The 12,216-nt window shown below is 34.1% G+C and overlaps 1 protein-coding gene across 1 annotated transcript in view; it reads left to right on the top strand.

Annotated features, from left to right (window-relative positions):
* LOC144256094 (tRNA (32-2'-O)-methyltransferase regulator THADA-like) overlaps positions 1-12,216 on the top strand; it is a 105,445-nt gene that overhangs the window by 31,579 nt on the left and 61,650 nt on the right. Inside the window, exon 14 of the mRNA XM_077801225.1 lies at positions 2,020-2,177. Within this exon, the coding sequence (XP_077657351.1) occupies positions 2,020-2,177 (158 nt within the window). The remainder of the gene's footprint in view (positions 1-2,019; positions 2,178-12,216) is intronic.

Here is a 12,216-nt window from a genome sequence, read left to right on the forward strand (position 1 = left end):
TATACAAGGTGGTATAGCAGAAGGCTTTTGAGTGCTAAAATCCTCTTGACAGGCCAGGTGCTGTACAAGCAGTGTTGCTCCTTGAATCTGAGTGGGGCAGCAGTCATTTCCTTGCAATGGGGTTCATCTGCTGTGCAAGTTCTTAAAGTAGAACAGCCCTTAATGGAAATAAACTTTAGTACTCATCAAAATGTGAGGTGCTCTGTTTTACTAGGCCACCAGAATTTCAGTCTCTATGGCTTGTTTTTATCATTAGTTGTTACTATTGAATTTTCTGTGATACTGTGAAGCAGTAGTTTCTTGATTTATTACATATTCTGCATTCTCCACTAGGTGGCGATATAGTTTTATAAAATTGTCTTTGCAATTATATTTTTAAAATTACAAAAACTATTATTATGTGCTTATTGTAATAGTTTCATACAACATAGAGATAAATACAAATTAAAAACAAATTAAAGCTGACTGTTATTACTTCCTTTTCCACTTTCCTGTTTAGTATATGTTCTTTTATACCTATAGTATGTTATTTATATATATATTTATCATTTAAGTTTAGTGGAATTTTTTTTTTTAAAACATGGGATTACAGTATAAATATTATTTTGTTAATTTGTATTTTTAATTTAAAAGTTTATTTTGGATTTAAAAAATGTCAGTACTAAAACATTCCTAAAGGGGCTGGGGATGTGGCTCAAGTGGTAGCACGCTCGCCTGGCATGCGTGCGGCCTGGGTTCGATCCTTAGCACTACATACAAACAAAGATGTTGTGTCCGCCGAAAACTGAAAAATAAATATTGAAATTCTCTCTCTCTCTCTCTCTCTCTCTCTCTCTCTCTCAAAAAAAAAAAAAAAAAAACACTCCTAAAATACTCCTAAAGCAAGAATAAGTAAATCAGGGTAATTGTAGCTTATTGACCATGGGATTTAAATATATCTTGAAGGAGATTTTGTGTTTTTCTTTAATTTATTTTTGTTCAGTACTAGAGGTATCAAACCCAGGGGTGCCCTACCATTGTGCTACAACTCCATCCCTTTTTATTTTTATTTGAGACATGGTCTTGCTAAGTTACTGAGCCTCGAACTTATGCCTCAGCCTTCCAAATTGCTGGGATTACAGGTGTGCACCAATGCACCTAGCTTTTTCCTTTGATTTTTCCTTTGGATAGGATAAAGGGGAGAGGGGAGAGGGCAAAGGGGTAGGAAAGACAGTGGAATAAGACAGACATCATTACCCTAGGTACATGTATGATTGCATAAATGGTGTAACTCTACTGCATACACAACCAGAGAAGCAAAAAATTCTGCTCCATTTGTGTACAATGAATCAAAGAGCTTTCTATTGTCATGTATAACTGATTAGAACTAATAAATAAAAAACAAAAGGAAAGAAAAAATAAATATGTAAAAATAGAAAATAGGGCTGGAGATGTGGCTCAGCGGTATCGCGCTCGCCTGGCATGCGTGCGGCCCGGGTTCGATCCTCAGCACCACATACCAACAAAGATGTTGTGTCTGCCGAGAACTAAAAAATAAATATTAAAAAAAAAATTCTCTCTCTCTCTCTCCTCTCTCACTCTCTCTTAAAAAAAAAATAAAAAATAAAAATAGAAAATAAAGTTCTTTTCTACTCAACTGATATAACAGCCATATTTGCCAAAATAAATAAGAAGTGTATTTATTAGTCATTCATATAATACTTTATGGATATTAAAGAGGCAAAGAGAATTTGTTTCATTAATTTCCAAAAGTTAGACTTAAGTTTTGAAGGAATATTTTGTTTTTTAAAAAATTGATTTTGAAAACAACAACTTAAAAAATACTTAGCATGATTTCTCCTCATGGCACATGCTTGACAAATATTAGATTTTTTTCTCCTGAATAAATAGAACATATAACAAATTGGTTTGTTTAAATGTATTATTCTTGGGGAAATTCTGAACAAGCTTGTTCTAAGAAACCTAGGGTGTGAGTAATCGAGTGTCTAGTGTTGCAATAGTTTTTTTTTTTCCCTTAAGGTAAAGAAGGAAAAACATGTGATGTAACTGCTCAGATGGTGCTGGTGTGTTGTTGGAGAAGTATGAAGGAAGTTGCTTTACTTTTAGGCACACTGTGCCAGCTTCTACCTATGCAGTCTATGCCAGAATCTTCTGATGGATTATTAACAGAGGATCAGGTAAGGCTCCAGCAAGTATCATTTTTGGTCAAGATGTAAATCACAAGCTTCTATTTATGATCCAACTTTAAAAAAATTTTTGAATTTTTCTTGAATAAAATTTTACAGCTGTCAACTGAAAAATAGTTCACAATAACTTAGGATTTTAGACCTGTAGTGCATTTCAAAACTATGGCATTTTAGGAATATTTTTATATAAGCATAGTTTTTAACCTCACTTTTTACTGCGATATTATTATTTTAATTCTCTTTCTCCATTTAACATACATAAACTTAAATTTTAGTTGAAACTCTCTAGTAAAACTCTCCAACTCTCTTAAATTTTGCAGAGGAATACAAAGTAACATATTGGTTGATTATGGATCTTATGTTTCCCACTACTTCAATAATAAAGTAGTAGTCACTTTGGTTTTTTTTGGCTGACTTTTATTTTAAGACCACAAAGTTAGTTCACCATCTGGGACTGTTCAAGGGACTTGAGTGCAGTGTTTACAAGAAATTAGTTTACCACAAGCATTTCATTTGGAAATATTTTAGATTTATTAGATTTCTGTTTTTAATTGATTCCCTCTTCCTTTCCATATGGTTTCAGCAAATCCATTTCCCACAGTTTTCCAGCAAAGATATATAACATATACTTTCATTTTTAACCTTTTTCAAATAAAGATAATTTTTTTCCCCTAGGGTATTACAACATTCAAGAACAAAACAAATATTGTAGTATGCTAATGCTGATTATTTCTATAATCACCACGTGACTCATTCCATGGAAATAATGCTAATATTTTTATTCTCACACTCTGTGGCTCATGTGCTTGCATCTAGTTAACAGCTGGCCTGTGATGTTGCAAGGCCCCAGGAAGGAGAGAGGCAAAGGCGAACAGTACACTGTGGGCAGCATTATGTTCTTTATTCTCCTTCAAATCAAATGTTCTAGAGTTACTTGGAGTGGTTGCTGGTAACTGGCTGTAGCGCCAATGCCAACATCTTTGCTTAGGAATCAGTTATGATTAATGATTACTTCACTGATGTTTACCATCTTGCTATGAAATAAACATGTGCCTTGATTTCTCATCTTCTCTTTACAAGGACAAATTAAAACATATAGTTTTTTGGGGGTTGTTGGAGTGTATTAAAAATAAAGGGAAACATTTTGTTTCCACTATAACTGAGGCAGACCTGAGAGCTTCCTATGAAAATTATTTTGCCTTGACACCTTTTCTGATGCATCCAAAGTTTTATGCAATGTAAGTGAATTTATGTGGGATAACTATGTAAAAATTCTTAATTAAGATAAAAGAGATGTTTGTAAAAAAACTCACAGACTAACAATAACAATAATAAAAAGACGGGCTCTTAAAAATCAGAGTACTTCCAATGGTGATTTGCTTGAATAAAAATAGAATTCTGACTTTTTTTTTGGTTAAACCTTAGTTTCCATTCTAATGCCCTGCAGTCATTTTTCCAGTGCGTTCTGTGATAACTGTAGTTTTGAGAAGAAACTAATGGCTTAACAAGGGATCAAAAATATACGTGATAATTGTGTTCTAACATTGAAATACTTCTCTCTATGGAAAACTTTATTCTTGTTCTTGCTGACTTTAAAGAAATGTCTCAGTTTAGGAGTATTTGGTCCATGAAAATCCAAAGTCATCAAGAAATTAGTTACATGACTGTTTTTAAACAAAAGTTTTTGCTTCTTTAAAAATACTCTCATGTCCTTAATACCTTTAAGAGTTAAAAATATAAATGACAGAGAAGAATGTAATTTACATTGGAATGGCTGGCCACACCTCAGGTATACCTTGCCAAGGGCATGGTTGCCCTGTTGCAGCTAGATCTGCTGTGCCTGGTGGCAAATCTACCAGTTTAAGAGTCAACACCTTAGGTGAATGTGACTCCAACAGACCTGGACACATTGAGGCAGTGATGTGACTTGCAGGCAGAATTCCAGCCTCATGGTGGAGAATGTGAAACCTAGGTTTTATAGTACCAGCAATAACAACTATGGCGGCTTTTATATCAATGAATGGAGGACGCTGTTCCATATAGACTAGCATACTGATTATTCCCTCCACTTTTGAAAAAGTAATATAATTCTATTATAATTTGAAATTTCATGGCTTGAGGCTAGAAGACAGGGAAGATTTCTTTTGTAGCCCAGTTTTCTTAAGACCATCCTGATTTTATGGCCCTTTGTTAAAGAGGGTGGCCACTTAAATTCCACATATATGAGTATATCTTATAATAAGACTAACAGGAAGTAACATTACAATTTGAGGGCTTTTGTTGCTGTTTGAAGAGAAGAACTGAGGCTTGTTTATAATTCCGAGTTTTCAGTGTTGTAGTCACAAACTATTGGAGCGGAAAGGGTCACAGAGAGGATATTCTCCATCTCCTTTGGACAGGAGGAAGCTGAAACCCCTGGATGCTACCTGGTTCTCCCAAGATCACAAAGCTGGTTTGTGGCAGCTCTGGACAGGAACCTGATTCTTGTCCTTCACAGACATGTTCACATGACACAGTGCTGCCTTTGTTCTGAACTGCTCATTTAATTTTTCTTTAAGTTGAATTTTTTTTATTTCTAATACTCAAGCATATATTTGCAAGCAGCAAGGCAGTAAGACAATTCCCTACTGAACTTTTTAACAAATGATCTTTTCCTTAGATCACTTTTTATGAAGCAGTATGCTCTCACTCGCTGCTCCACGAGGCAAATGTGTTCATTCAGTGGCATGTCTGACTTTCCTCTTGCATTGTAATCATGTAATGAAACGTTCTTTCATATGTCCCTGTATAAGAGGCAGAGATAAAACCAGATTTGAGGGATGTAAGTGGAGACCCTTCCAGAGTGGACAGTGCACACAGCCTTATCTCACAGCTTCCTGGATAGTTGGTGTGTGTCTAGGTTTCTAGCTTGATGTTTTGCTGATACAGACTTCTGCTTGATACATTTTCTTGGTCCTCTTTCCATGGGATATCTTATACCTGTTGCCTACTGATTTTTTAAAACAACTTCCTCTACCTGGAGTAGCAATACGTTTACATATCTTTTCTGATATTCCTAAAAAGAAACTTTTGTGCAAATTTTTCATTCCTCTTCCCTCTACTCGTAATTGTTGGCACAGAAATCATATGAATAAAAATAATTGCCAACTATTAGAAGAACTTCTACTTTATTTTTATTTTATTTTTTTAATATTTATTTTTTAGTTTTAGATGGATACAATATCTTTAATTTATTTTTATGTGGTGCTGAGAATCAAACCCAGTGCTTCATGCATGCTAGGCAAGCACGCTACCACTTGAGCCACATCCCCAGCCCAGAAGAACTTCTACTTTAGATTTGGTTATAACTTGCATAATGTACAGGGAAACTGAGCACCTCATGCAGATCTCTAAGTGAGGTTATGATACCCAGGCCAGAAGCCCTCCATAGAGCATAGCAGGGAGAAATTGGTAAGATGAAAACCTTTCCTAAACTTGCACTTATTCTCAAATCAGCAGGCAATGGGAATTAGTTTCTCACACAGTTCCAGTAAATGCATGGACAGAGATCAAGATTTCACAGGAGGAGAAATCAGGGCTCTTGGAATAAAAAATAATGCTGCATGACTGAAACAATTCTGTACGATTTTGTGGCGCTGCCGCCACTGGCCACTGTATACATTTGCTCTTCTGTTCCTCTTAACACTCCATTAGTGCCCAAGAAGACACATTTGTATGCCGTGCCTACTTTTCCTCACTGTTTTCTACTGCCATGTCCAAGAGAAGTTTTAACATGTCCTTCAAGTATTCTAGTATAACTATTCTGACTTGCTGCTAGAATTTCTTAACAAGATAAATTAATGTTCATTTATTGGTCCTTGCCTAGGAGGGTCTCAACTCTGTCCAATATAATCCTCACACTTGAGTTCATGATTTCCAAAATTTCCATCAGCAGTGCCTGATTTTCCAGTTTTACCCAGGCTGATTATTAATATTTCTATTAATAATACTTCTTTTTCATGAAATTTCTTTTACATTACTTGAATCACTTAAAAATACCACCCCTAAACTAGAGTTTACCCTATTTATATGTCATCTTTACCTATGATAATAATCCTAATATCTTACAAAGTCCTTGTTATGCTTTGGATCTATCCTGTAACCCCCAAAACTCATGTGTTGAAAAGAGTCTCCAATAAAAGCAAGGTTGAGAGGTGGGACTTTCAGGCAAAGACTGGATCATGAGGTCTCTGACCTCATCTAGTTGAGATGAATCCATGGATAGCTGATCTGATCACTGGGGTTGTACCCCAGAAGGGTTTAATCTTTGCTTTCTGTCCCTTTCTCTTTCTTCCTTTGCTTCCTGGATGCCATGTGCAGATTTCCCCTCTGTTATGCCCTTCCGCTGCCTCATCTCAGCCCCAAAGAAGTGGAGCCGGCCAATCAGGCACAGAATCCCTTGAAACTGTAAGCCATGATAACCCTTTCCTCCTCTAAGTCGTTCTTGTCAGATATTTCTGGTCACACAAATGAAAAGCTAACACATCCTGCTTAGATACATTTTTTTCAAAACATTATAAATGTTTGAATTATTAATGCAGAATTCACATGCAGTAAAATATGGTGATCCTAAACAAAAACTTGGTGGTATTTATTTTTCTGAGATATATACCTTTTTAAAAAAATATTTCCTAATTTCTCTATGGTTTCACAAAACCTATATTGCTCTTACTTTCATCTCGGATTATTTATGGAAAGCAACTTTAAAGGTAAACTAAATTAATGTAATGAAGCACATGTATGTGTGATGTGTATGTGTATGTGTGTAAATGTATGTATGATAAATACCATTAATTAAGTATAAGGTAAAATAATTTATAGCACAGAATACATTTGAATTTCAATATCAATAGTTGCTCACATCTTGATGTATAGGCCAGATCCAAGTCAGTCAAACATAGGTAAATAATAGATTGGTTTTCACATTCAAAAAAAGAATCTAACTTTATAGGATTTTACTGATTGCTAAAGTATAGTATGGTATATTATGTAATCAAAGGGTTTCACCCCAAATTACAATAAAATAATAAGCTATGTAACGACTATGCACATGAAAAACCTGAAGAACACAATTGTGCCCTGCCCTTTAAGAAAATACAGAAAAACAATGATCTCTAACATCAATTGTTTCCTTCTTTCATGGAAAGAAGACACAGTCACTTAGTAGAAGGATTAATTTAAGCAACCTATTCTCTGATATCATAGATTTTTTCTTCATGTTCTTTATATTTTTTTAATTTGTTCGAATTAATTATACATGGCAGTAAAATGCACTTTGACACATCATACATAAATGGAATATAACTTCTCATCCTTCAGGTTGTACATGAAGTAGAATCATGTGGTTCATGTAGTCACATATGCACCAGAGGGCAATAATGTCTGATTCATTCTACTTATTTCTTTTAGTTATATATAACAATAAACTCATTTTGTTATAATTATAAAAGCATGGAATATAATTTGGTCTATTTCAGTCCTCAGGAATTCACTTTTCCCTCCCCTGTTCCCTCCCTCTACTCTACTGATCTTTCTGCTATTTACTCACAGTGTTTTTTGTTTTTTATTTCATTAGTGTCCTTTGGCGAAATTCACTGTGATATGTTCATATATATACACAGGAAATTTAGGTCAGATCCATTCCACTGTCTTTCCCAGTCCCATAGCTCCTACCTTTTTTCTCATTCCTATTTGTATACTCCACTGATCTTTCTTTCTTTTTTATCACACCCCTCCTTGTTTTGGATTAGTTTCTGCATGTGGGAGAAAACATTCAACCTTAGACTTTTGGTAAATGGCTTATTCCACTCAGCATGATGGTCTTTCGTTCCCTCCTCTCACTGGGAAGTGCCATAAAGTCATTCTTTTTGGCTGAGTAATAACATTATGATTTTTTGAATTATTAGTGTGAAATTTACATACAGTAAAAGATGGAGAGCCTAAACCAAAACCTTGATGGGTTTTGACAGGTGTGTACATTCTGAAACAACACCTGCAAACCAAATACACAACATTTCTCAATCTAAAAAGTTTGAATCCAATGACTCCTCATAATACCCTGTATTATTACTATTTGATTTTTTTATTACCACAGATAATTTTTCCTGGTCAACAATTTATGAAAATGGAACCATGCAGAATTAATTCTTTTGTATCTGTCTTGTTGTAATTTTGTAAAAATCATATATAAGATTTACTGGATTGAGGAAGTTTCTTTCAGTTTTGGTATTACAGGTGCTTTCATTATAACTGTATTTTCAATTTTGTCAAATGCTTTTTCTGAATCTATTGAAATGATCTCATGCCATTCCTCTTTTATTCTGTTAACATCTTTAGTCAGATTTCTATGAAACCAACTTTACATTTTGAGATAAACTCAAATATACAACACAGCATTATCTTTTTACTATATTGTTGGATTTCACTATATTTTAAAAAATTTTAGTATGGGCTGGGGATGTGGCTCAAGTGGTAGCGCGCTGGCTCGACTGGCATGCTTGTGGCCCGGTTCGATCCTCAGCACCACATACAAACAAAGATATTGTGTCCACCAAGAACTAAAAAATAAATATTAAAAAACTCTCTCTCTCTCTCTCTCTCTCTCTCTCTCTCTCTCTCTCTCTCTCTTTAAAAAAATTTAGGATGAAGATTCATAAGAGGACTGTAATTTTCTTATTCTGTATTTCTTGATTTGGTTTCATCATAATTCCTGCTTCATGAAATCAGCTAGGAAGAGTTCCTTCCTCCTTTAGTTATTGAAGAGACTGTATATAACTGATATTATTTCCCCCTTAAATGTTTTATAGAAATCATCATGGGAAGACTTTATAATTACCACTTTTTATGTATGTAAGGAAATTCAAACTTTTTTGGTTACAATTAGGTTAGTTTTGATAATTTTTGATTTTTAGAACTTTAACATTGAAACAAAGTTGGTGACTTTGTTGGCAAAAAGTTGTTCATTGTATTTCATGTTTTCATTTCATTGACACTGGAAGCTGAAGCAATGTTTGTTTTTTGTTTTGATATTGGTAATATTTGTATTTGATATATTAGTCTTGTCAGATATATGATTTGCAAATGTTTTCTCCCTTTGTAGGTTTTCTCATGGTGTCTGAATAAGAGCTGAAGCCATGTTTGTCTTTTGTTTGGTATGTTTTACCCACCATGGTATTAATCAATCTAGGTGAAGGGTAATCCTTCATAATGTTTTCTTTGAAACAGCCATATTTGATTTTCTTCGTGGTTCTACATTTTCTATTTCACTGATTTACACTCTTAATTTCCTGGGTTGTGTTGTTTTGTTTTGTTTTGAGACCACTTGCTATGTTGCCCAGGCTGGCCTCAAATTCATGATCCTCCTGCCTCTGCTTCCTGAGTAGCTAGATCACAGATATGTCCAGTTTGATTGATACTCTTTTCAATATTATTTCTTTGTATTCAAATTTTGAATTAAATTTTACTTGTCTTTTAGCTTCCTAACTGGAAGTTTAAATGGTTGAGTTTGAATTTTTCTTCATTTCTAATATAAAATTTGTTATAATTTTCTCTATAAAATCTATTCCAACTATAATTTCCAATTGTATATTTATTAGTCCCCCTTTATCAAGTGTTTCACTTTGAGTGGTTTTAATTACCAAAATTATTAAATGGAACAATTTCAGAAAATAAACAATCCATGTTTTAAAATGCATGCTGTTCTGAGTGGCAAGATAAAAATCCTGAACCATCCAGCTTTGTCTCACACAAGGCATAAATCCTCCTTTTGTCTAACATATCCACCATATCTATGCTTATATGCTACCCATGCATCACTCACTTAGTAGCCCTCTAAGTTATCAAAAGAACTGTCATGACTTTGGCACCTTTCTCTAATATAGTAATTTCTCTAAATGTAATTATGTGGTTTGTCTCTGTGTCCTCTGTTCTGTACCATTGGTCTACTAGTCTATTTTGGTGTCAATACCATGCTATCTTTGTTACTATTGCTCTATAGTATAGTTTAAGGTCTGGTATAGTTATGACACCTGCTTCACTCTTCTTGTTAAGGATTGCTTTGGCTATTCTGGGTCTCTTATTTTTCCAGATGAATTTCATGACAGGTTTTTCTGTTTCTATGAAGAATGTCATTGGGATTTTGATTGGAATTGCATTAAATCTGCATAATGCTTTTGGTAGTATGGTCATTTTGACAATATTAATTCTGCCTATCTAAGAAAAAGATCTTTCCATCCTCTAAGGTCTTCTTTAATTTAGTTTTTTAGTATTCTGTAGTTTTCATTAAAAAGGACTTTCATTTCTTCTGTTAGATTGGTTCCCAAGTATTTTATTTTTATTTTTTTTTTTGAGCTATTGTAAATGGGGTAGTTTTCCCCATTTCCCTTTCAGAGGATTTGTCACAAATATACAGAAATGTGTTTGATTTATGGGTGTTGATTTTGTATCCAGCTGCTTGGCTGAATTCATTTACTACTACTTGAAGTTTTCTGGTGGATTTTTTTGGGTCTTCTAGGTATATGGTGCTGAGAAAACTGGAAATCCATATGTAGCAAAATGAAATTAAACCCCTATTTCTCACCATGCACAGAACTCAACTCAAAGTGGATCAAGGACCTAGGAATTAAACCAGAGACCCTGTGTCTAATAGAAGAACAAGTAGGCCCAAATCTCCACCATATCAGATTATGCCCCTACTTCTTCTATAGCACAAGAATTAAAATCAAGTATTAATAAATGAAATAGATTCAAGCTAAAAAGCTTCTTCTCAGCAAAAAAAAAAAATCAGTGAGGTGAATAGAGAGCCTACAGCTTGGGAGCAAATTTTTACCACTTGTACATCAGATAGAGCACTAATCTCTAGGGTATATAAAGAACTCAAAAAGCTAAACACCAAACAAAACAAATAACCCAATCAATAAATGGGCCAAGGAACTGAACAAACACTTCTCAGAAGGTGATATACAATCAATCAACAAATATATGGAAAAATGTTCAACATCTGTAGATATTAAAGAAATGCAAATCAAAACTACTCTAAGATTTCATCTCACTCCAGTCAGATTGGCAACTATTAAGAATACAAACAACAATAAGTGTTGGCAAGGATGTAGGGAAAAGGCTAATAGCTAAACTACAGAACCAAACTAGATGCCCATCAGTAGATGAATGGATAAGAAATGTGGTATATATACATAACAGAATATTACTCAGTAATAAAAGAGAAAAAAATCATGACATTTGTAGGTAAATGAATGGAGTTGGAGAATATAAGACTAAGAGAAGTTAGCCAGTCTCCAAAAACCAAATGCCAAATGTTTTCTCTGATATAAGAAGGATGATTCATAGTTGGGTTGGGAGGGGGAACATGAGAAGATTACATGAACTCTAGATAGGGCAAAGGGGATGGAAGGGAATGGAGGAAACAAGGGGTATAAAAACGATGGTGGAATGAGATGGACATCATTACCCTAAGTACATGTATGAAGACACAAATGGTGTGAATATACTTTGTATATAACCAGAGATATGAAAAATTATGCTCTATATGTGTAATAAGAATTGTAATGCATTCTGCTGTATATATAACCAATTAGAATAAAAAAATTCTAAAAAAATATTTTCTTAACAAAACAACAACAACAACAAAGAACTGTCACCATTGTATTGCAATTCTTGTGTTCAAGTAACTCTTGCTGAAACACAGGAGTAGTGAAGCATAGGTGACTTGGGGGCATAAAACATGGACAGGCGGAATGACTCTGGTACGCTGAGGCAGTGCTGCATGTTGTATAGAAAAAAGCATGGTAGACATACTATTTACATGAAGTTAAAAATATATCAGAATTCTTGTGATTTTTTTTCTTAAAACTTAGATGATTTATCAGTATTTTTGATAGGGTTATTACTCTATAAGTCACATACAATATTGTTCCCCCATTTAAAATTTACAAGTCAATAATTTTTACTATATTCATAGAGTTGTATATCCAAC

Source organism: Urocitellus parryii, chromosome 7 (genome assembly GCF_045843805.1).
Source record: "Urocitellus parryii isolate mUroPar1 chromosome 7, mUroPar1.hap1, whole genome shotgun sequence".
Classification (NCBI taxonomy): domain Eukaryota; kingdom Metazoa; phylum Chordata; class Mammalia; order Rodentia; family Sciuridae; genus Urocitellus; species Urocitellus parryii.